This window comes from Ursus maritimus, unplaced genomic scaffold (assembly GCF_017311325.1).
Source record: "Ursus maritimus isolate PB19 unplaced genomic scaffold, ASM1731132v1 scaffold_17, whole genome shotgun sequence".
NCBI classification, from domain to species: Eukaryota; Metazoa; Chordata; class Mammalia; order Carnivora; family Ursidae; genus Ursus; species Ursus maritimus.
This window is the reverse complement of record NW_024424119.1, coordinates 48,545,008-48,571,272: the sequence shown is the minus strand read 5'-3', so window position 1 is coordinate 48,571,272 and position 26,265 is coordinate 48,545,008. Positions and strand designations below refer to the sequence as shown.

Sequence of the window (26,265 nt, the reverse complement as noted above, 5' to 3'; positions counted from 1 at the left end):
GAGAAGCACTCCATTTCAGTAATGTCAAGTGTTTTTCTAGAGTCATGATGGTTTATTATTAGTTGCTCAACAAGGAAGTAAACAAGTGCAAAATCAAGTGCAGACCGCCCAATGCTAAGGAAAACCACAAGTGACAAAACCCAATATTGTCACTGAATGCTTATTCAAGAAACACTAACAAAAAATTTAACAAAAGAATTTAGAAAAAGTCATGACCAAGAAAGGGGCTGATTTAGGCGGCTTTCTGAAGAATAAAACCTGACAAAAAGTTAAAACGGGTGGGGCTAGGAGACTGTTAAAGAGAACGAGGTCTTCCTGGTCAAATCAACACAGAAGTTAGAAGCAAAATTCCAATAGTAACAGACATACCTCGGGACTACCAAAGAACCCAGTTCAAACATTTTTTTATAACTCTATAAGCTTCAAGTTCCTTTGGTTGTAAATTTTAATTCAGAAACAAACAGTCTTAAGTCTTTTTTTGCTGACATTTTCCCAAGGAAATGTAACATGTCAGCTACTCTTGCCTTGGAAATAAGGGCCACACAGGTGTTCGGCCTCAGGGCTTCAGTGACCATGTCTATTTCCCTGAACTTCATTTTATGTTTACAGTTACTGCTAATGGAACTACAAGTGGGTCAAGTAATTTTAATTCTTTGTTATGCCTGATCCTGCACATCCGCAAGTGCAATCAAATTTCTTCTTTCACAAGTTCTACTTCCAGAAGTTTTTTTAAGCCATCTAAAAAACAAACCACAGCTTAGTTCCAATTAACCATTCTTTCAGAACTGGAGAGCAATTACTGCATCACCTGCAGTAAACAAAAGATAGTCTAATTGAACCTAAACTGTTTTCCAAGGGGAAAGAAAAAGAACATAAGTAGGATAGTTACAGCTTCCTGAACACAGATGGAGAAAAGATATCAGACTCCCTGTTTGTGTAATTAGGAATTATAACTGAGGAGACTATCACCAAAAGAGCAAACGAAATCTAAGACATTGTATGTTCCGTGTTACAAAGTACTGTTTTGTTCTTCGGTATACAGGATAATAAGTTTTCTGTTGGATAGGCTGCCTACATTTTCATATATTCGTTAATAACAAAAATACACCTAACCCTGAAAGAAAACATGTTTATATGCTCGTGTTTTGTGTTTATACATATTCATCTTGCATTCTTCTTTCGTTTATAAAGCCTATAAACATAAGAACTGCCTTCTATTTCCTCAATTCTTCCGTAAAGAGTAGGAAAAAGAAATATACACACAAATATGCTGATTTTTAAAAGCTGTTTAAAAACAGCAATGCAACACATGCTTTGGGATGATCAGGGTCAATACAGTACTCCACAATTATGTTAGATCATTTGAGAACCTTCAACCTAATTTTAAAATTACTGTCTGTAACATTATAATATACATACTTAAACCAGTTTTTTGCTGTTTTTGTTTATTTTAAAAACATTTTTTTTATTAAGTAATCTCTATGTCCAACACGGACTTGAACTCACAACCCTGTTATCAAGAATTGCATGCTCCATCAACTTAGCCAGCCAGGCACTCTGTTTGTTTTTTTAAAGATTTTATTTATTTACTTGAGAGAGAGAGTGAGAGAGAGAGAGATCACAAGAAGGGAAAGTGTAGAGAGAGAAGTAGACTCCCCGCTGAACAGGGAACCTGATGTGGGACTCCATCCCAGGACCCTGGGATCATGACCTGAGCCGAAGGTAGATGCTTAACCGACTGAGCCACCCAGGTGCTCATCTGTTGTTTTCTTGCTTATCTAGGAAACAGTCAGCAATGCCTTGCAGGGTTCTCAAACTTTGGGATGTATCAGAATCACCTGGAGAACTTTTAAGACACAAACTGTTGGGCCCCAACTGAATTCCAATTCAGTAGATCTGGGTGGACCAGATAATTTGCATTTTTAAAATGTTTCCAGGAGATGGTGATACAGCTAGTCTGGGGGACCACGCTCTAAAAATCAACCTTAGGTTAATGGTTCTTAACCATGACTACACAGCATAATAACCAATATTACCAGGAAGCATGTTAAAATTCAAACACATGCTCCTCCCTCCATCCCCTCATCTCCCAACCTAACAAGTAAATCAGTCTCAGAGGTAGAGCCTGGGCATATACATTTTGAAGAACCGCCACAGGTGATTTACAAAATAGTTGGCAGGACAGATTAGGCCAGCAGACTATAGTTTGTTGACCCTGGTATTGATGAATAGCTTAAACACACATACAACTGCTTATCATTAGACTTCGTGTTATAATAAAAAATAAACTCACTATTAGTAGGGTTTTCTTTTCCCTGATGCCAACAGCATTTTTAACAGATAACACAATCATCTCTAAAATAACACACTGCAATATTAGTCAAGGGGCAGGCACATAGATCAATGGAATAAAACAGAATCCAGAAACAGACTGGCACGTATGTGGCCAACTGGTTTCAAGAAAGTTGGCAAGATAATTTAAAGGAGAAAGGGAATAAAACAAATGGGGCTGGAACAATTAACTTGACATCCATACCTACGCAAAAACATGAAGCTCAGCCAATACTTCACATCACATACAAAAATAAACACAAAATGGATCACAGGTCTAAGTGTAAATCCTAAAGCTATAAAACTTACAGAAGAAAACAAAGGAGAAAATCTATGAAAATCCTGGGACACAAAGATTTCTAGTGACACAAAAAGTAGCATAAAAGAAAAAAAAATGATAGGGGTACCTGGGCGGCACAGTGGGTTAAGCGTCCAAATCCTGGTTCTGGCTCAGCTCATGATCTCGGGGTCATGAGATTGAGCCCCTGCTTCAGGCTCCACGCTCAGAGCAGAGCCTGCTTGAGACTCTCTCTCCCTCTCCCTTGGCCCCTTTCCCCTACACTCTTGCCCTCTCTCTAAAATAAAAGTAAGTCTTTAAAAAAATGATAAAGTGTGCTTTATCAAAACTAGAAACTTCTGCTCAAAAGACACTACTAAGAAAATGAAAACATAAGCCACAGACTTGGAGAATATGTATCTGATGAAGGATTTATATCCAGAATATCTTATAACTCAATTAGGAAACAAGAAACCCAATCTAAAAAATGGGCATTTCACTGAAGAAGGTATATAGATGGTTAACTAATAAGCATATGAGAGAAACTAAATTCGTTAGCCATTAGAGAAACTAAAACTGCCATAGAATGCCTCCATATACCAATAAGATTGGCTAAAATTAAAATCAAAACAATGCTAACAATACCAAGGATTGGCAAAGATGTGTAATAACTGAAAAACTCTCATACATTGCTGGTGGGAATGCAAAATGGTAGAGTCAGTTTAGCCGTTTTTTGTAAATTTTACAGATAATATACACTTACCATATGACTCAGTTATAGGTATTTACCCAAGAAAAGTAAAGCATATGTCCTGTCTGTGAATGTTTATAGCAGTATTATTCATAATCACCAAAAATTGAATATACATGTTTATCAACTGCTTAGTGGATAAACAAAGTGCCATATATCATCTATACAATGGAATACTACTCAACAATAAAAAGGAATGAGTTATTAATACATGCAATAGCATGGATTATTCCGCGTAAAATAAGCCAGATACAAAAGGCTACAGCATACTGTAAGATTCCATTTATATGGCATTCTGGAAAAGGCACAACTTCAGGGACAGAAATCAGATCACTGATTGCCAAGAGCTGGGAAGGAGATAAGAGGATTGACTAAAAAGAAGCACAAAGGAACTTTTTGCAGTGATAAAAATATTCTCCATCTTAACTGTGGTGATGGTGGTTGTTATATAAGACTTTGCATTCACTAAAGCTTATAGGAGTGTACACCCAAAAGGGCTGCATGTTACTGTGTGTAAATTTTACCTCAGTAAACTTAAAATACAAAGGGGATATTGATAGTGGCAAAGGCTATGCATATGAGGGAGCAGAGATTAAATGAGACATCTCTGCACCTTCCTCTCAATTTTGCTATGAACCTAAAACTGCTCTAAAACATAAAGTCTATTTTTAAAAAAATTAGAAAAAAACATGATTTCTACAAAAAATGCAAATTGAGAACACACTAATCATTTTTTCTATCTGCACCTCAAAAGGTATTCATCCAGGGTTCTGTTTTTGACAATAACCTCATTTTACAGACACTCCTGTGCCCATCTCATCTGCTGCCAAGATACACAATCCCTAATATGTATCTACATATTCCTCAACCATCTCCTGGACAGAAATCTTCAGCCAGATACCCCAGACTTAGTATGTCAAACTTAACTCACTATCTGATCCTCCTCCTGTATCCTAATTTTTTTCTAAGGATGCTCTATGCCCAATGTGGGGCTCGAACTCACGACCCCAAGATCATGCTGTACTGACTGAGTCAGCCAGGTGCCACCCCTGGTTTTTTTTAATTAGTGAATTGCACTAGTATCCACTTAGTGGGCCAATGAAAGAGCACAATCATCCTTCACTTCTCTTACTCCCACATTACTCATAAATCCTATGGATTCTTGCTCAATTGTGCATTTTTTCCCTTCCCCTCTCTGTACAGGTAATACCACAGGACAGCTTATGTTCATTTTACATAAGCCTACTAGAAAGATAGGAGCTTCCCTGCCTTCTCTCTCTCTCTCCCCTATGACCTATCTTTCACAGGGCCACTAAAGTTACAATTGCAGATCTTAGTTCTGATCAAGCACCCCCTTGTTTTTAAACCCTTCCATGTTTCTTCAGTTCCCTTAAGATAAAGCCCAAATTTTTAACTGTATTGAGTTCTTCACAACTCTGCCCAATTTATGTTCCCATCTCTTACCAATCACATCAAATTACTCAACTTCTCCAGGACATATCATAAACTTTCAAGCATCTAGACTTTGTATAGACTATTCCCTTCCCTAGAAAGTAATCGTTTCCTTCTTTCTGTTAAGACCAAGCTTAAATTGTTACCTCCTCTGGGATATCTTAACCCTGCGATATGGGGTTTAATTACTGCCTCCTTAGGGAGTGCTACCATCATATGAGCATACATGTTTTAGAGAACCAGACCTTGAACCAGACTGGGCATTATTAGATGGCAGAGATTTCTTCTTAAGTTATCTTTATATTATTCCCAAAGCTTTGGATATACTTACTGCACAATATACCTACAATATATGTTTACTGCATTGAATTTTATAAATGCAGAATAGAAGCCAAAGTAGTATTCTGATATTGGATACTGGATTTTGGTTTACGTATAAAACATGAAATCCGAATGCTTTATTTTAGCTTTGTTTACTTAAACACAAACAAAAACAAATACCATTATTGCCTATTATTCTGAGCGTCATTAAAGGTTTAACATGTACAATAAGAATGCTGGGCAAGACCAATTAGCATGCTGCAAAACAAACAATTTTATTTTGAAGTCCAACAACGACTTCTAACTTAATTTAGCAGAAATATAAAAATAAAAAAAGCAAACGATATGTATGGATAATACAAGGGTCATGCTTAGATTTGTGTCCAGCTCCATGTAAACTAGATTAAGAGGACGAGGGGAGAGTACTTGAAGAAACAGTCCCAAATTAAGAGAAGAAAAGAGTAAATATAAAGTAGCTAATTTAGCAGCTATTGTAAACACAGACATAAATATTTGCAAGGACAGAGACTGCATGATGAATGACTTATTCATAATTCTGCTTACAAAGCCGGTGGTAGTAAAAACTAGGGACAAGAGCTGGCTCGTGGCACAACTCAGGGGGCACCGTTCACATACAGAGCATGTGAACAGCAACCTCCTAGGGATGGCTGTACAAAGTACAGCCTGTGGAACTGTACTTAGTAGTCCTACTTGAGCTCCACCTTAAGACAGAGCTGAGCTTGGGACATGGCTCTGAAACTAACTCTGTTGGCTCTGGGGCAAATTAACAACCTCTGGGAGCCACAACTGCCCCACCTCTAAAATGAAGGTGTTAATATCTATGTCATAGGACTGTCATGTCATGAGGGTTCAATGACACAATAATAATATGGTTATAGGACACTTACTGTTTGTTTATAATTCAGGCACTATATGTGATTTTTACAGGAATTATCTCATTTCTCACATCACAGAATCTGCCAATTAGTAAGCATCCAATTAGTATCTTCCTACCCCACTTTCAGCTATTTCATTTTTTTATAAAAAGATTTTATTTTTAATTTCTACACCCAGCCTCTACACATGGGGCTCAAACTTACAACCTTGAGATAGAGTGCGTGCTCCACCTACTGAGCTGGCAAGGCACCCCCCACTTCCAGCTATTTCTAAATACACTCTGACCCACCTACTAGAGTCGAGGTTTGAAAAAGCAAATAACTTGAAAAAAAAAAAAAAAAAAAAAAAAAAAAAAGGAGTTGTTCCACTTTCCATTAGCCAGAGAAAATTAAGAACACACCTACTATTTATGTGAAAGCCGTTACTGGAATAACATCTGTCCTTTCTTTTCTTTTTTTTTAAAGATTTTATTTATTTATTTGACAGAAAGACAGCCAGTGACAGAGGGAACACAAGCAGGGGGAGTGGGATAGGAAGAAGCAGGCTCCCAGCAGAAGAGCCCGATGTGGGGCTCGATCCCACAACACCAGGATCACACCCTGAGTCGAAGGCAGACGCTTAACGACTGCGCTACCCAGGCACCCCAACATCTGTCCTTTCTAAATATATCAAATAAAAGTAATAATTTAAATGGTATAGGTGGCTACAGGTCTATTTCCTTGAGAGCAAACTGCATTTATAGAAGGGACAAAATGTTTCAAAGGCAACAGCCAGTCATTTCCTGGTTTTAATTTTCTACTCCTAACTTTATAGCCTCTGTTTCCTGTCACTGCAACAATACCAGCTAGGCCCCACGATTTGACAGTTATCCAAAGCTACTCTAGGCAGTTTGGGATCTTTTTCCAGTAGAGATTTTGTCTTCAAGAAAGCATGCTTAGGAAATGACAGTGTGCACTTGAGAAATCCATAGATACAGAAAATTAAAGACAAATTCTTGATGATCTGCAGTTCCACTACTTGTATCAGACCGTAATGAAAATATAAATGACAATAGTTCAGAGTAATTTTACTCAGCTTCAGTGTAAAAACTAAGGCATTCTGAAACAAGTATATAAAGCTCAGTTTTACCAGAAAGCAAGACACAAAATAACCAGAAGTTCCATATGGATCCTGGAAAGTATTGTTACTAACCTCAAATCCACTCACATTCTTGTTCTGTGATCTTTGATCAATCACTCAATTACTTTGTGCCTCATTTATAAACTGCAGCTGTTTTGACTATCCATCTCTTTATCTTACTCTATGAAGGAAGGACCAGAGAAACAACCTAAAATCACCATTAGGAATTATTAACATTAATTTAAAAAGGGGAAGGAGAAGGAACAACATCCTGTGAATTCATCCTAAAAAGTCAACTGAAGATAGACCCAAAGTATTTATGACTGTGTTGCAAAATAATGGGATTATGATTGGGTTTTACTTAACTTCTCTTATTGCCTGAATTTTCTGTATCAAGCACACATTATTTTTGTAACTACAGAAAACAAATAACAAAAAGGCTATTTGGGAGAAAAAGAAAAGCAAGCACATTCAATTCTACTATATGCAATGCTCCTGACCCTGGGCCCTTTACAATTCTCTTGATCTTTCTACACATTACAGGACTCACTTCTTTGAGTAATTCTTAACCATTCTTTAAGGTTTTGCTAAATTGTTACCTACTCTTTGCTTTTCTAGGCAACAGTTAGGTTGTCATATAATTCTGTTCATATCTATATTCTAGCACTTGATGAATTTTATCATGATGACATGGTTACTTATGTGTCTCCCCACCACCACACTTTAATGAAACTGTGTGTTCATGGTTCAGTTACTTCGTTTGCTGAATAAAAGATCTGCATTAGAGGACAAGATCACCTGATACTAAAAACAAGTAATATCAGAAACTGAGTCAGAAGATTAATTTAGGCAATTCTAAGCGAGAAGGAATGACTTCTATATCAGCTATTTTAATACAATCTGGCAACTTCTTTCCAACTAAAATAATGTCCACTGGATTTTTCAAGATGAGAAAGATTAAAAAAATTTTTTTAATTCTCTAACTGAACTTTCCACCAAAGAAGTACTAGCTCATCAATGTACCTCCAACCAATATTTATAGAGTATCTTTGGTTAAGAGCTAAGGGTGTAAGATTCCTACACCAGAGGAGTCAGGTAGAGAAAATACATGTTCTGACTTTATGAAAAGTTCCCCGATTTTGATGTGAGTTGTCAAAACATTTCATGAAGAAAAATACCTGTGTTTTTAAAATAACTACAGCCTCACATGAAGTCTTTCTTCAAAGGGCTTAACTAAAGCACTGTCTTCTCCAAGAAGGCATCTCAGACTCCTTCCCCCAGCTAAGATAGGTTTCCGTCTTCTCTGTTCTATAGCACCCTTTGTTAATCTCTACCGTAGCATTTATCTATAATGTTGAAAATTAAATAATAGCCACAATATCTCTACGGCTCCTCCATCAAGAGGTAGAGTCTATTTCCCTAAACCCAAGAATCTGGACTGACTTTGTGACATGCTTTGACCAACAAAATGTGGCAGAAGTGACACCATGTAATTTCTAAGCCGTAGCCTTAAAAGATGCACTACGGCTTCCACATCTACCCTAGGACCACCATGCTGCTGTGAAGAAGTCCAAGAAGAAGACCACACGAAAAGAAAGATTCAGCCATCCCAGTCAAGCCCAGTCACCAATGTACTGGCTCAATGAAGTTACATGAACCAAAACAAGACCAGCAAAACTACCCACTCAATGGATAAAATCATGAGAAATAATAAATTGTTTCAAGCCACTCAATTCTGAGGCAGTTTGTTACAAAGCAAGGATTAGTACAAACCACTGCAACAAAAATCCTAAGAGCTACCACCTACCCTAAGCTATAAGAGCCTTGAAGAGAGGAACCATGTCCAATTCATCTGTTTTCATTCAGCGTTTTAAGAGCTTCTCTTTGTCTGTGATGTTTGCCAGTTTCCTGTCATCATGACTGGGACTCACACTCTGTTCCTTGAAGCCGAGGATTTACGTCTTACCACTTCTGGAAAATAGTCAGTTACTATCTCAAGTAACTCTCTCCCATTCTAGTCTATTTTCCAGGTAACTTCTGCAGATTCATTTTGCAGGTATTTGATTCTCTCTTCAGCCATGTCTAATCTACTATTTAACACATCAGTTGCGCCTTTACCTTTACTAGCTCTAATTTGCACTAAGTTTGCTTGGTCTTTTAAAATTTTTTGATAATTTTGTTCATTTCTAATATTTTCAAATTTTTCTCCAAACCTTCAAATATTTAAATCATATTTAAATTAAAGTTACAGCTAATAATTCAAATGCCTGAGTTTCAGTGAGATTTGATCCTGCTGTGGTTTGCCTACTCTCTGCTCTTTATAAATTCTGGATTATCTGATATTCTTTATCAAGGTCATCTGTGGGAATACCATGCAGCCTGGGTGGCAGGCATGTCCCTCCAGAGTAGTTTTGCAACTGATTCTGTCAGGTGCCCTGAAAGTATTACCAACCCAGGAATATTCAGGTAGTGTAAATTCAAACGCCAAATACCCGAAGGCAAGCATATGGGTACAAATTCTCAACAAGACTCCCCTCCAAACCTGTGTCCATGCTAAGAAGACTTCTGCTAAGTTTCCTTATTTTCTTCCTGTGATTGTAAGTAAGTTATTTTTTCCAAGTCTATCCTTTCAATTAGGATGCATCATCCCCCGAAGGTGCTATATAAGGAAATCTCAGTTCCAACACCCCTCTCTGTAAAACCCAATTTATCTTACCTAATTTATCTATCAAAACCCATGCCTACTGGTCATAAAGAATAGCAAATTCCCCCAGTACAGCTCCAGCGTCAGCTTTTACGTATAGTTCTGGCTTTCAGTGCCCCTCTTTGCTTTTGTTCCTTTGGGATTTCTTTACATTTTTATGAATATAGCTAAAAAAGGATGTTTGTTATATTTCATGCAGCTCTCCTAAATATTTTTGTATTGGGACATTTTGGGTTTTCTAGGTCATCATAATTCCAAAGATGGGAGTTGCCAGCCTCAGTGCCTAAAAACAGCATTTGGTAGATTACTAGCTGTCAACTGAATATTCAACAAAACCTATTTCTGACATGGAAGAATGACAGGCTTTTAAATGTATTTTCTAAATCCAATGCAATTTTAAAATCTAGTAGTGGCTGAAAAAGCAAAGTTTCAAAAAGAAGAATATCACTGACCAACATGTTGCAGTAATCTTATCATACTTTACTTTGATCTCGTAGACTGAACAATAATTCTATTACTTTCTTCACTTACCAGTTCTACATACAATAAGCCAATAGACTGTAGAGATGTACTGAAAATACACAGAGGAAACATTTTAAATTTGTAGAGCATATTGCTCAATTTCCTGGTCTAAGAAACAGAACATTTCTTTTCAGTAAACAAGATAAATGAGAGAGCAAGAAAAAAAGTTCTCTCGAGAAGCCCTAAGGTCCTTCCCATTTACCATAAATGATTCACCAAATTAGAAACAGGAAGAGTAAGTCAAACAGTACTTCAAAAATTAACAAGAAAATTTTCAAGTGGAAGAAACCCAAAAAGAGAGAAGACTGATCTACTTGCATGTGTACTTCTTCATGCTGTCTTTCTTCCTATTATAGACACTGTTCCTAGGCTAACCCCTCCACTCACGTGACAGGAAACCCCTCTCCCTAATCAAAGACTTTGTTCTTATCTGGTACTAGTAATGTCCCTCTCTTTACTGAGTAACTCCTATCAGTGTATTTGTATCATAAAATCCCTCACTGGAATCACTATTCCTCTTCAGCTACCATGCCACATCTTTTTAGCAAAAATCCTTAAAACCATTGTTATACTATCACCACTTCTTCCTCATCTACCATTTACCACCCAACCCACAGGAATGCTAATGATCTCATCTCTCTCTTGAAAACAAAAAGCAATCAGAAAACAAACAAACAAAAAACCAAAAAACCCCCACACCCTTCTTAAGGATCACCCAGGCCTCTATCCTGTCTTTTTTCAGTCACCATCGAAAGCAACCTCTCAGCAAAATCTAACATACCTGGTTATTCCCGCTCTCTTGAAATACTTTCTTCATCTCTCTTCCAAGGCATTCCAATCTCCTAGTTTTCTTTATATCTCACTAGTTATATCTTCTCAGTCTTCTCTGCTGGTTTCTCTTCATCTCCATCTCTCAATGTTGAAGTACTCCAAGAATCAGTTCTTCACTCAACTCTTCAGTTTCTACGCTCACTCTGTGGGTGATCTCATCTAATCCCATAGCTTTAAATACCATCTATATACTGTTGATGCCAGCCACAGTCGCTCCGGAGGATCAATCTCACACAATCAACTACTTGACATCAAGAAATGGACATATAATAGTCATCTCAAATTTAATATGTTCCAACTTCTGATCCCTCTAACCCAATCCTGGTCCTCTCTCTTTCTATCTTAATACATGGCACTACCATTTACCTAACAGCTCAGGCCAAAACCTAGGAATCATCATTTATTTCTGTCTTTGCCTCAAATCCCACATCTAATTTGCCCACCCTATCAGTTCTACCTTGAAAATATATCCTGAATCAAACCACGTTCACCTTCTAAACTAAGCCAACATTCTCTCTCACTTTAATGACTAAAACGGCCTTCTATCTGCTCTTCTTGCTATCAGTCTTGCCTCTTTATTGCCCATTCTCCATGGAGTAGACCAGATATAACTCATGGTTTTGAGTATATTCACAGATAAGTGCAACCAACACCAAAGTCAATTTAAAATATTTTCATCACCTCAAAAACAAAACAAAACAAAACAAAAACCCCAAAAAACACAAAACACCACCATATCCTGTTAGGTATCAACTCTACCTTCCCCTAATAACTCCAGACTAAATAAGCAACAACTAATCGCTCCCCTGCCTCTAAAAATTTGACTATTCTAGACATTTCATATTCACGGAGCCATGTAATTTGTGGACTTCTGTGACTTGCCTGTTATTTAACATGTCTTTGAGGATCATCTATATTGTAGCATGTATCAGTACTTCATTCCTTTTTATGACCAAGTAATATTCCATTGTACATCACATTTATCCATTTAGTAGTTGATAAACATTTAGGTTGCTTAGTTTTCATCCTGCGGGCTGTATTTCTTCCTTTGTCGCTTATGCTTCGGGTGTGGTACCAAATCTGGAGTCATGAAAATTTACCCCTGTATCTTCTACGAGCTTTACACTTTTAGCTCTTACACTGAAGTCTATAATCCATTTTAAGTTAATTTTTGTATATAGTGTGAGGTAAGGGTACAACTTCATTCTTTTGAACGTGATTATCCACTTGTCCCAGCACAATTTGTTGAAAAAAGAAAATAAAAAACCCATTCCCAATCGAATGGCATAGGTAACCTTGTCTAAATCAGCTGACCACAGAAATATGGTTCTATTTCTCAACTCTCAAATGTATTCCAGTGATTTATACGCCTATCTTTATGTCAGTACCATACTGACGTGATTACCACTGCTCAATAGTAAGTTTTGAAAATACAAAGTTTGAGTCCTCCAACTTTGTTCTTTATTTTCAAGATTATTTTGGCCCTTAGGGTCCCTTGCAATCCAAAATGAATTTTACAATTGGGATCTAAACATCTACAAAGATGTTACCTAGGATTCTAATAGATTGCAATGAATGTGTAAATCACTTTGAGGAGTGATGCCACCTTAACAATAATTCTGATGCATGAACATTGGATGAATTTCCACTTATTGAGATCTTTATGTTTTGCAGATTTCAAAGTATAAGATTTGCACTTCTGTTTAACTCAGCACTATTTCATTTCTTCTTTCTTTCTTTCAAGTAGGCTCCACGCCCAGTGGAGGCAGCAGCGCTTGAATGCACGACCCTGAAATCAAAACTTGAGCTGAGATCAAGTTGGACACCTAACCAACTGAGCCACCCAGGTGCCCCTATTTCATTCTTATTCGTACTATCATAAATTGTTTTTTCATTGTTATTTTACGATTGTTCACTGCAAGTGTATAGAAAATTGATTTTTTTGTATATTTATCTTGTATCCTACAATACTGCGGAACTTATTAATTTTAATAATTTTTTTTACATTTCAAAGGATTTTCCATATATAAATTCATGTCAACTGCAAACATATAGTTTTTACTTCCTTCTTTCCAATCTGGATATTATATTTTTGCATGCCTAACAGCCCTGGTTGTACAATGTTGAACAGAGGTTGCAAGTGCAGACATCCAGGTCTTGAGTCTGAACTTAGGGGGAAACAATCTACTCTTTCACCAGCAAGAATGATTTTCACTGTGAGTTTTTCATAGATGCTGTTAATCAGGTTGAGGAAGTTCCATTCACAGTTGATTTGTTTTCTACATTTCCTTATTTTCATAAAAAGTTGTTGGGTTTCACCATTTTTCCTGTGCCTACTAAAAATGATCATGTGGTTTTGTTTTTAGTTCCACTCATATATTACATATGTAGATTTTCAGTTGTTAAACCAAACTTACTTCTTGTGATAAATCCCACTTGATCATGGTATGTAATCCGTTTCATATACTGCTGAATTAAGTATGCTGGTATATTTAAGAGATACTGACATGTAGTTTTCTTGTGATGTCTTTGTCTAATTTTGGCATTGGCACAATATCATCCTCATAGATTTAGTTAGGAAATATTCTCTCCTTTTCTATTTTTTTGGGAGAGTTTATGAGGAATTGGTATTCTGACTCAAGCACTGGTAGATTTCAGGAATAAAGCCATCTAGGCCTGAGCTTTCTTTGTGGGTACATTTTTTATTACTAATTCAACTTCTTGTCATAGGTCTATTCACACTAAATCTCATTAGTATTTTTCTAGAAATGTATCCATTTCAATAAGTTCTCTAATTTTTTGGCATATTACTATTCCTAATAGGTCTTTATAATCCTATTTTTTTAGCTTAAGTCAGCAATAATGTCCCCTCTTTCAGTTCTAATTCTAGTAATCTCTTTTTTTCTTGGTCAATCTAAAGTAATGCCAATTTTGTTGATCTTTTCAAAGAACCAGGTTCTTGTTGTATTGATTCTTCTCTATTACTTTTCTATTCTGTTTCACTGATTTTGGCTCTAATCTTTTATTTCCTACTTTGGTTTGTTTTACATTTAGTTTGCCCTTCTTTTTCCAATGTCTTAAGGTGAAAGATGAGGTTACTTACTTGAGATTTCCCTTTCATAATATAGGAATTTACAGGTGGAAATTTTCCTATACACATTTAAGCTGTATCCCAAACGGTCTGTATGATAGATCTTTTCCCATCTTTTTTTTTAAATGTTTGTATCTGAATTTAACATGTATCTCCTGCCGACAGCATACAGCTGGATATTTTTTTTATCGAATGCTGACAGTTTTCTTTTTTATTCTATTGCTTAATCCATTTTGCTATTGATAGAGTTCAATTTAGGTGTGCCATTTTGCTTTTTAGTTTTTATGTGTCTATCTTAGGTATTTTCCGTTCCTTTATTGCTTCACTGCTTTTTTAGTATTTAGTGAATATTTTCTAATACAGCATTGACATTTAATGATATGCATATATACACACACATATCACCTTAGAGGTTGCTGTAGAACTTGCCATGCATATCTTAATTTATTAGAATTAATAAATTTCTAATTTATACTACCTTAAGTCTAGTAAGATACAAAAAATTATTCAAATATAGCAGTATTCCCCCCATTGGTATTATTATATCTATAAATATTACAAATCAACACATTTTTAAAATTGTTACTTTATATAATTGTGTCGTTTAAAAAAGACAAGAAAACAAACATATACTCATTTTGTTATATTAATTCTATCAATTCTGGTTCTCTTCATTTGCTCTTATAGTTTTGAATTACTGTATTAAGTCATTTACTAAGCTGTAATACAGCTCTGCTCCTACCTACCTCATTTTTAAAATGATTGGCAAACAGATATTTCTAAATGTTATAGGTACAATATATACACATTATATATATATATACACACATACACACACATTATATATTATATATATAACGCAAAAGAGGAAAATGTATTCATACTGTCTTTATTATTACACAATTATTATTATTATTATTATTATTATTATTATTATTACACAATTACCCATACTGGTGCTATGGATTAAAATTATTGTTTGGAGTCACTTGCTTTTGGCCGGAAGAACTTCTTTTAGTATTTCTTGCAAGGTGGTTCTGATAGCAATAAATTCTGTTTTTGTTTATTTCATCTTCAGTTTTGACTAACAGTTTTGCTAGGATTCTTGGTTGACAGTTTTTTCTTTGAGCACTTTGAACATGTCATCCCACTGGCTTCAAGCTTCCACTACTTCTGCTGAGAAGTCAGCTGTAAATCTTACTGAGGTCCCCTTGTAGGAAATGAATCATTTTTCTTCTGTTACTTAAGATTTCCCCCTTGTCTTTGGTTTTCAACATTTTTACTAAGATATGGCTTTTTGTGGATCTTTCTGAGTTTATCTTAGAGTATGGTGAGCTTCTTAGATGTGTATTGTTTTTCAATAAATAAATAAATGTAGGACTTTTCAGACATTATTTCTTCAAATATTTTTTCTGCTCATTTTTTCCTCTCCTCCTGAAATACATACGAGTATGTTATTACACTTAATAACGTCTCATCTTTTTCTGAGGCTTTGTTCATTCTTTTTTCTTTCTGTTCTTTGGATATTTCTACTGATCTTCAAGTTTATTAATTCCCTCTTTTAGGAGTGTCTGGCTGGCTCAGTCCATAGAGCATGTGACTCTTGATCTTAGGGTGGTGAATTCAAGCCCCACGTTAGGTGTGGAGTCTACTTAATAAAAGAGTGAAATAATAAAATAAAAATAAAAATTGTTTAATTCTTTTAAAAAAACATATTTGTTATGGTATACCTGATGCATACTATGTGTCATCTTTACACAGGCGCCATGCTAATCTTCTCTGTATTGTTTCAATTTTAGTATGTGTACTGCCAAAGCAAGCACATGTACATTCAAATGCACATAATTTAAATGTGCACTTTGGTGAATTTTGGTATACGTATACACCACAGTCAAGGCAGTGGACATATCCATAATGTCCAAAACTCCTTGTGCCCCTCTGTACTCCCACTCTTTTTCCCCATCCCATCATCATACCCCCAGGCAAACACTGAACTGCTTTCTGTGACTATAGGTTTTGCATCTTCTACAATTATACATAAATAGAATGTGCAATATGAGCTTTGGGTGGGGCTGGTCAGTCTTCTTCCACTCAGCTTAATTATTTTAGTATTTCTTCATGATTGTGGTAGCAACAGTTCATTTTTTAAAAGACTTTAAACACTTCTCACATTTTATTTGTTATGGAAAATCTGTGGGTCTTTTTCATTTTTTATATATTTTTCCAACTTTACTGAGACTTAATTGAAATAAAACATTGTGTAAGTTTAAGGTATACAATGTGATTTGACATGTGTATATAATGTGAAATGATTACCGCAATAAGGTCAGTTAATATATCCACCAACTCACATGATTACCATTTCTATACGTGTGGTGAGAACATTTAAGATGTATTCACTTAGGTATTTTCAATTAATTATATAATATAGTACCGTTAACTATAATCCCAGTGCTGTACATTAGATCCCCAAAACCTAATAATTGCATAACTGGAAATCTGTACTCTTTGACTGACAACTCCTCACTTCTCCCACCATCACCTCCTCCTGCCCCTGGCAACCACCATTTTGAGTGTGGCTCAGATTCCACATATGTATCGTAGAATGTGAAATATGTTGTGTTTTTGTTGTTTAAAGATATTTGATTTCCCTTTTGTTTTCTTCTTTGATTCACTGGTTGTTCAGAAATATGTTGTTTAATTTCCAAATATTTGTGATTTTCAAATTTTCTTCCTGTTATCAATTTCTAATTTCATATCTCTATGGTTAGAAAAGATATTTGGCATAATTTTTTTTTTTTAAAGATTTTATTTATTTATTCGACAGAGATAGAGACAGCCAGCGAGAGAGGGAACACAAGCAGGGGGAGTGGAAGAGGAAGAAGCAGGCTCATAGCAGAGGAGACTGATGTGGGGCTCGATCCCGTAACGCCGGGATCACGCCCTGAGCTGAAGGCAGACGCTTAACCGCTGTGCCACCCAGGCGCCCCTTGGCATAATTTAAGTCTTCAATTTGCTAAGATTTGTTTTGTGACCTAAATATGATCCATCCTGGAGAATGTTCTGTGTATGTTTAAGAAGAATAAATATTCTGTTGCTGTTTGTTAGAATGTTCTAAATATGCCTGTTAGGTCCACTTGGTCTAAGGTGTAGTTCAAGTCCAATGTTTCCTTACTAATTTTATGCCTAAATGATCTATCTATTGTTTAAAATAGAGTACTAAAGTTTCCTATCATTATTGTATTGTCTATTTCTCCCTTCAGATCTGTTTCTTTTGCTTATTATATTTAGGTACTCTGATGCTCAATACTTATATATTTACAATTGTTACATCTTCTTGATGAGTTGACCCATTTTTAATTATATTATACCCTTTGTCTCTCTTCTTACAGTTTTTTTTACTTAAAGTCTGTTTTGTCTGGTATCAATTTAGCTACCCCTGCTCTCTTTTGGTTTCCATTTGTATGGAATTGCTTTTCCATCTCTTCACATTCAGTCTGTGTGTGTCCTTAAGGCTGATATGAGTCTCTAACAGGCAGAATATAGTGGGGGTCATATTTTTTATCCACTCAGACACTATGTTATTTGGAGAATATAATTCATTTGCATTTAAAGTAATTATTGATAGGTAAGAACTTATAATGCTATGTTTTTGTTTTCTCATTGTTTTATAGTTCTCTTGTTCCTTTCTTCCTTTCTTGCTGTCTTCCTTTGTGAAATGAAATTTTCCAAAGTGGTATACTTTGATTTCCTTCTTTTTAGCTTTCATGTTATCTATTGTAGGTTTTGCTCTGCGGTTACCATGAGGCTTACATAAAACATCTTACTGATATAACAGTATATTTTATGCTTACAACAATTTTAATCATATACAAACACTCCACCCCCAACATTTTAGAGTTTTGATGTAAAAATTTAACTTTTCATATTGTCTATTCATTATTGCTCTATTTTTAATACCTTTGTCTTTTAATCTTTATACTAGAATTAATCAACACCGTATTACAGTGATTTTGACTACATATTTACCTTCTTCAGTGTTTTATATCTTCATGCTTTTCGTTTTACTAGTTAGTATTCTTTCATTTCAGATTGAAGAACACCTTTCAGCATTTTTAGTAAGGTCTGGTGATGATTAAGTCCCTTAGTTTGATTTGGGAATATCTTTCTCCCTCCTTCATTTCTGAAGGACAACTTTGCTGAATAAAATATTCTTGGTTTTTTTCTTATAGCGCCATGAGTATATCATCCCACTCTATTCTGGCCTGCAAGGTTTCTGCTGAGAAATCTGCTAATAGACTTATGGGGATTCACTTGTCATGTGATTTTTTTTTCTCTTGCTGCTTTAAAAACTGTCTTTTATTTTATTATAATGTGTCTTGGAAAGAATTGCTTTGGGTTGAAATCTTGGGGAAACCTACAAGCTTTATGAACTTGGATGTCCAAATCTGTCTCCAAATTTGGGAAATTCTCATTCATTAGGTCTCTAACCTTTTGACCCATTTCCCCCCCTCTTCTCCTTCTGGTACACCAATAAATGCATACATTATTTTTTATGGTATACTATGGTTCACGTAGGCTTTCTTCACTCTTTTTCTTTTTTTTGTTTTCAGACTAGATAACATTAAATAATCTGTCTTCTACTTCATGAAAATATCTTCTGCTTGATCCAGTCTGCTGTTGATGATTTCCATTGCATTTGCTTTCCCTAAGGTGGTGATGACTGCTCAAGCACGTGGTTTCTCCTAATCCCACAGAATCCAGTTTCTATGCATGCTCACTGGACATCTGCATAGGCTCATTCTGACCATTCTTGCCCTCAGGGGCATGCACAAGGTGGCAGTCACTGGGTATGGATGTGCCTGGGTGAGCTTGGTGGTACCCATAGGCCAGCTGAAGTGATCAGAAGGGGAGACAACCTCAGTGGCTCATGAGTAGACTTCCTGATAGAGTTCCTAAAGCAGTCAATAAAATGTGTGTTCCTTTGATATGTTCCATTCCCAGCCTTAGCTGTTGTTCTCCCAGAATGACTGTCCACCCCCAAGTTGTATAGTTCAAAACCCAATATTCTGGATGGAGTGAGAAAGAAATGGGTTTTGGGAGTATCCCACACACCTGGGGAATCTAGCAACTGCTCTCAATTTTCCACATGGAGAAAATCATGGGCAGAGAAAGTCTCTATTGGCATTGAGCTGTTTTGTCTTGGGAGAAAGGTGACACAGGTGAAGTAAAACAGCTCCTTTTATTGTCTTCAGTGGATCCAATCTTTGATGTTTTTTGCTCCAAGGATGCTGAAACCTCTCTGATGGACCCCTGGACTCCCACAAAGGCACTCTCGTCCATGAGTGACTGTCTAAATCAGTGTTTTTTGGAGGGTAGGATGATAGTAAACTTCATCCTGAAACTCCTGAAAATACCTCTCATTAATTCTTCCTTTGGCCAGTTGAAATTTACTGTTGAGCCCCTCTAGTGAATTTTCTGTTTCAGCTACTGTGCTTTTCCACTTCAGAATTTCCATTTGGCTCTTTGGTGGTAATTTCTATCTCCCTAATGATATTCTCTATTTGATACGACATTGTCATCATACTTTCCTTTATTCCTTTAAGCACGATTTTAGTTCACTGAACTTAATGGTTACTTTGACGAATCTATGTATTCAATCCAACATGTCATTCTCATAACCAGTATCTGCTGGCTGCTCTTTAAAAAAAAAAAAAATGATGTATGGGTTATTTTTTCATGTTTCTTTGCATGTTTCACAATTTTGTGTTGGAAACTTGATAGGAAACTTGATATTTTAGATAAAGTACCATTTCACAGTACGGGTCTCCCCACTCTGGGACTTGTTATTTATTATGCTTATTTATTTAGTAGCTAGACAGCTTATTTTCGTAAATTCTACTCCCCTAATTCCCATTGTGTTAAACCTCCAACTTGCTTCTCTGGGAAGATTTGGCTTTACCTACAGTCATCCTGAGATGAGAACCATTTTGGAAGAGTGCTTGGTCTCCTTCTCTGACCACACCTAGATGTCAAACTCCACTAATTAGGGCCAATTGCTAAATAGTTTTCAATAATGCACTTGGGTATAAACTACTCCACAAAATAAACTAACCAAATTGACATTGCTTTGAAGGGAGAGTTTCAGAGGTCCATGTTTGAGATCTGTTCTGACACTAAGATTCAGTCTCCTCCCAGTAAGCCTATACTTAAATCTATATGTTCAATCAATCTACCAATCTCCTCTCGAATTACAGCTCACCACAGCTTTACTGTTTTTGAGAATACCCTTAGGCTTGAATTTCTCTACATTCTGCTGTAAATTAAGTCAGTTTCTCTGGGAAGGGATTAGGAGCTGTTTTATGACCCCTTCTCACTACAGGGAAAATCTGTGAGCCATAGCCATGAGGTTAGGAGGTGGACAACAGCATGCTTTACTTTGAGTGACATCCCATCTTTGGAAGCTGAGTACTTAGTGGCTGTAGGTGATGCAGTAGTCTCAGGTCTTCTTGGTTTGTCCATAGTAGTTTGTCTTTAGAAGCTAGGGCAATCAGACTCCCAGTATTCTAAGCAGCGCTGTGCCCAAAGTAGAGCCTCTATTCCAAGAACAAGGGCTGGGCAAAAAAAGGGAGCCCCCATCTCTGAGTCACACTTGGCTAGTAAATGTAGCTGGAGGCAGGATGAGAAATGCCATTGCCCTGCTATTCCCTGTAAGATAGCTCTCCAATTAGGAGGGGAGCCGGGGGATCTTATCTTCTTGATTGCACTGGTACGGAGTTAATATCTTGCTCAGCTGGGATAGGTGAGGGAAGCAATGGGTCCTGGTTCAAATACCACAGATTCTTTACCAAATTTTAGTAAATTTCCTTGAATAAATGTTTCCTTACTTGCTGTATATTCTTTAGAACATTTCCAAAAACTGTAAATCGTTGGGTTTTGTTTTCTTTTTAATAATTGTCACCAATTTTGCTAAAGAGTACGTCCACAGAGCTCCTTATGCTGCCATGCTGGAAGTCTCTCTCAGCCAGTGAGCTTTTTAAAATGTAAATCAGATCATGTCCCCATTGAAAACTCTCCAAAAATTCCCTTCACATTTATAACAAAGTCCAAATTTCTCCCAACCTCTATTAAGTTCTACATGATACAGCCTCTGCCAAGCACTGGATACCATTCTTTACCATTTTTTATTTACTTTACTCACTCTGCTCCAATCTCTGTCCTAACAGGGGTGGTCCTCCTCAGGGTCTATCTTCTCTATTCCCTTTAAAAAGCTCTCTTCCTAGACTTGGCCTCCTTCCCCATTCCATTCAGGTCTCAGCTCAAATGTCACTTCAAGATGGTCTCTAAAATAGTACCTGCCCTTCATTCTTTATCCAGGTATCCCACTCTGATTTTCATCATAGCACCTAAATTTACTTAACCTATTCACTTCCTTATGTGCTTAAAGTCTGTTTCCCCCATTAGAATAACAACTCTAAGAGGGCAGGGGGCTTCGTAATCTTATTCACCACTGTATCCCCAGTATTTAGTACTTGGCACACAGTCAGTACTCAATAAATACTTGTTGAATGAATAAACATAAACAAGAAATGAAATATTTTAAAAGCTATTTACATTTTAAATAACATCAACAGAGAACATTTTTATTTATATTCACAAAGAGAATGATTAACAGAGTATGGGAAAAAAGTAAAATTGCTCATTTGGCTTAGAAAATATAAACAAGCAAAAGTGGCCAATAACCAAGTATTTAATATTCAGTTTCAATAATCCTGAAACTTATTTTTATAAATAGCACTGCTGACCTGTCCTTGCCTTTACACTACATATACCAGACCCAAAAGAAATAATCATCTCTAATTCAATGGGAAAATAAAATCAATACTAAAATGATAAATATACTATGACCACTAGTTTTGACAACTGGGGTATTAGAAGATTTAGAAGCTAATCAAATTGAAAATCCTTAATCAAATATAAATTTGTCATGATCACTAATTATAAATAAAAGTCTTTAGCATTAAAAAGCTAGGGTTTATTTCCATTTCTTCAGTTTCACTCCATATACCTTCCTATTATAGGCCAAGTTTTGCAATGAGCTTAGCAAAGCTAAGCAAAAGAATCTTAGGTTATGGAGTTTTACCTTGAGTCCTGTTTTCTCGTCATCACTTCCATTATTTGTAGATGGTGTCTCATCTCCTTGCCTGGAAACCAAGACAAAATCTTCACTATTAAGAGTAGATACTGAGTCTGAGGAGACACTGATTTTTCCAACAGAAGCCTTGTCATCCATGACTCAAGAATGAAGCTCAACTCATGAATGATTAAATATTTTAAAAATGCCTGAAAAACAAAAACCATAAAGATACTCATATAGAATGTCTGCCAGATACTCAGTTATGCTCTAATTCTTACAAAACACATATGGAAAACTTAAAAAAATACTTTCAAAATCTTTTCCCAAGACTTTCACTACTTACAACTTAGGCTTTTTATTCCAGATAATAAAGGAATTTGATGCTATTCAGGGCCAAGATATTTCAGATTAAAAAAAAATAAAACATATTCCCTTAAGAATAACTGCCTACCTACAGTGATTTCTTTGGCATATGTTACAACTCTATTCTTGGACTCCAAAAACTATGAAGTACTAAACTTCTGTTTTCTACCCTTGTATTTGTAAAGCTGTACACATAAATGAAATTGAAAGCACACAGGACAATAACTAAGTTTTTCCTAATGTTACTGATACTTAAATTTAAAATATTAACAAGATGCTTTTAAGAAATAAAATTTCATATTCACATTCAAGAGAAATAAATTCAAGGCAGAGCAAACCGAAATTCTAGAGCTGGGAAATAACTCATATAGCAAGAAATCAGAAATCCATCAAAAACTTAATCTTCCCATCCCACGGCTTCTTAGAATTCAACTTAACATGAACATTACCAGTAAGTTTCATGCCAGAAATTCCCAGCAAGAAACAAAAATATGTCACTTATGAAAAGCCACTCAATTATTTATTGACTCCTGGAATAAAAGTTAAACCCATCTACCATTTAAAAACCTGGTTCTGAACACTTTATGGCAATGTTCCCATTTGGTTGCCAAAACAGCAACAAAATAAACAATACAACATACTCAGAAAGTTTTAACCAATAAACAATAGTAGCTCTAGCTCTATGTTCATCTTGTATCTCGAAGAGGTAAAGGTGCTGAGAGTCTGTTTAATCTCTCCAATTAAGTCCTGATTTATGCTTTGTTTTTAATCGAACATATATTTATTGAGCATACACCATGTGCCAAGCACTATTTTCCCTTCAAAGGTTCACAACCAGAAAAACACCTGGCAGCAAAGAAACTTAGAAATAATCGACACTGTTAAACAGATAAAAAAATGGCAACCCCAAGAGAAGGTCATTTACCTAGGCATAGCTAAGGATGAAATCCTTACTACTACTTACTGCTTTCTATTTAATTTCCTTGCTTAAATGGCTATCATCGCTTTACATTTCATAGGACTAAATTTATAGTGTGGCATTCAAAGACACTTCAAAATGTACTTTTTGAAATTTTTTTTAATGTAGTTTTGCTTCATCCATTCAAAGAATACTCACCAAGTGTCTAGTGTGTAAAGAATAATACATGTAAACGAGAGAAACTAGATTTTTGCCCCAAAGGAATGTATACTGTAGTAGAGAACAGAGGCACATTGAACAGGTTAATAGGTACTGATTTAGGGGAAAGAAAACTATGGGCACATGTTGGGAGAGGGACTTAGACATGGAGAGTTAAGGAATATATTCACCTGAAACTAGTAAGATATTGTATGTCAATTATACTTCAATTAAAAAAGAAATATATTAGAAGAGGTAATGTCCTTACTAAAGATATATACTTTAATATGCCCATGTATTTGCCCTCATTGGATCCTTACTAAAGTGGTTTCCTTGCTTTTGACTCCCATCAACTCCAACTCATCATTCATGATCTAACTCCCTTTTCCTAGTAGCTTGCCAATCCTCATCCCAGAACCAAACAAACTGCCTTATTTCTGCTCCTATAGCATTTTACATTTTTATACTACCTATTGTGATGTAGTACAATTTGATGGCTACTGCCTCTTAATTTAATCTTCACATTATTTATTACATAGATAAGGAAACTGAGACCTAGACAGATGGTGTAATTTGTTCAAGGTAATCGCTGTAATTTAACTGGTTAGAGGAAAGGCAAAAATTGAACCCAGTTATCTATTATTCCAGAAGCTATTCTCTTTCCGTCAGATGATGATACCTTTCCAATGCCACAAATTTGGGCCTTGTCCCAAACACTCAGTATTGGGTAAAGGAATCTTTACCTTTTGTAGAACGTGCTAGTACTTTAGGCAAGGTGTTGTAGAACTAGTACTTTAGGCAATGTTTTTCATGCTTAATTAGACTTCGTTCATTAAAATAGTGATTAATAGGATAGCAGAGTGCCTAAGAAAGTTCTCTAAAGGTATGATCTGAGACACTGACTACCTTCCATAATACTCTAGACTCAAAAAATAATATACTTTGGTATTTAAACACTATGGAACTGAGAAGACTTGGCTGATTCGAAGTTCAACCTATCTCCCTTGAGGAGATGATCGGAAAATACACTTTAAAAAATACTATTTGTTTTGGCACCTGTAAAAAACTGAATCACTCAGTGGGAATGAGGTTTATCAAAACATGAAGTAGCACAGGAAAAGTTGTCAAGATTCCCCTTCTCTGGCCTCCACAATAAAGAGGTGCCCCAGAACTTGGTGTACTCCTGGCAAAACTGTGGAGTATTCACAACCTCTCTCTGGAGACCAGAAGGAGTAACTGTTTTGTTTTTAATCCCTACGTATATCATTTACCACAAGAAGCCTCCTACTGTAATCCTTCATCCTTCAGGCTGCAATTCTAGATCTAAACCTCATGGATAACAGAAAACAAGCTCTTTCCCCAAACATCTTGCACTACCATCTCTCTTCCTACTTTTCCCCATAATATCCATCACCATTTGACACATTTTACATTTTAATCATTTGTTTTTAAATATCATGTAAGCTAGAACCTAAGTTCCACCAGGGCACAGATTTTGGTCTGTTTCATTAACTGCTGTACTTTAGCACCTGAAACAATGCCTGGCACATAGTAGGTGCTCAAGTATTTGCTAAAAAAAATTAGGATAAATGGCAAAGATGGAAAAAGAGCCAGAGCCACCCAATGAAAAGGTAAGATCATCTTTTACTAACAGTAAGAAGAGAAGTCATATTTGTTACAGTAAAGCACACAATTAAGAGTAGGAAAACCCCAAGTTAGAATACTAGTTGCACTACCTAATAGTGTAAGCTTTGTCATAATGAGACTTAGTTTCCATAAATGAAAATGATGTACTATCTAGCTCACAGAACTATTAATAAAAATTACTAAAGAACATATGTACATCTCATTTAATAACACATATAAAACATTATAAGTACCCAACAGTTATAGCTTTTTAAGCTAACTTCCAAATTTAAAAAGAATTAACAAGTATCAGGGCACCTGGGTGGTTCAGTCAGTTAAGCATCTGCCTTCAGCTCAGGTCATGATTTCAGTGTCCTGGAATTGAGCCCTGTATCGGGCTCCCCACTCACGAAGGAATCTGCTTCTCCTTCTCTCTCTGCCCCTCCCCCCTCTCGTGCTCACTGTCTCAAACATTCAATAAAATCTTTAAAAAAAATAAAAATAACAAAATAACAAGTATCAACTTATGTAGGTAATTCAGTCTAGGAAACACAATACTAGGACAAAAATATGTACCTTTCCTATTTTCCACATTCTAATTTCTTTATCTCTAAATAAATGTGAAGGAATACTCAATAAAAAAAGTTTTATCTTTGTATAATACTTTACAGATTACTAAAATATACACATTCTTTATCTCATTTTATCATCTTAACAATTCTATAA

The 26,265-nt window shown here is 35.9% G+C and overlaps 1 protein-coding gene and 1 non-coding gene across 3 annotated transcripts in view; both read right to left on the bottom strand.

Moving 5' to 3' along the window:
- The window catches only part of RABGAP1 (RAB GTPase activating protein 1), a 159,714-nt gene that overhangs the window by 113,777 nt on the left and 19,672 nt on the right, over positions 1-26,265 (bottom strand). For both annotated transcript variants that reach the window (XM_040631851.1, XM_040631852.1), the window contains one exon: positions 22,440-22,639. In XM_040631851.1, the coding sequence (XP_040487785.1) occupies positions 22,440-22,589 (150 nt within the window). In that variant the 5' untranslated portion in view covers positions 22,590-22,639. The remainder of the gene's footprint in view (positions 1-22,439; positions 22,640-26,265) is intronic.
- On the bottom strand, positions 16,012-16,119 carry LOC121103177. Its single transcript, XR_005835335.1, has one exon. It is a non-coding gene; the product is annotated as a U6 spliceosomal RNA (small nuclear RNA).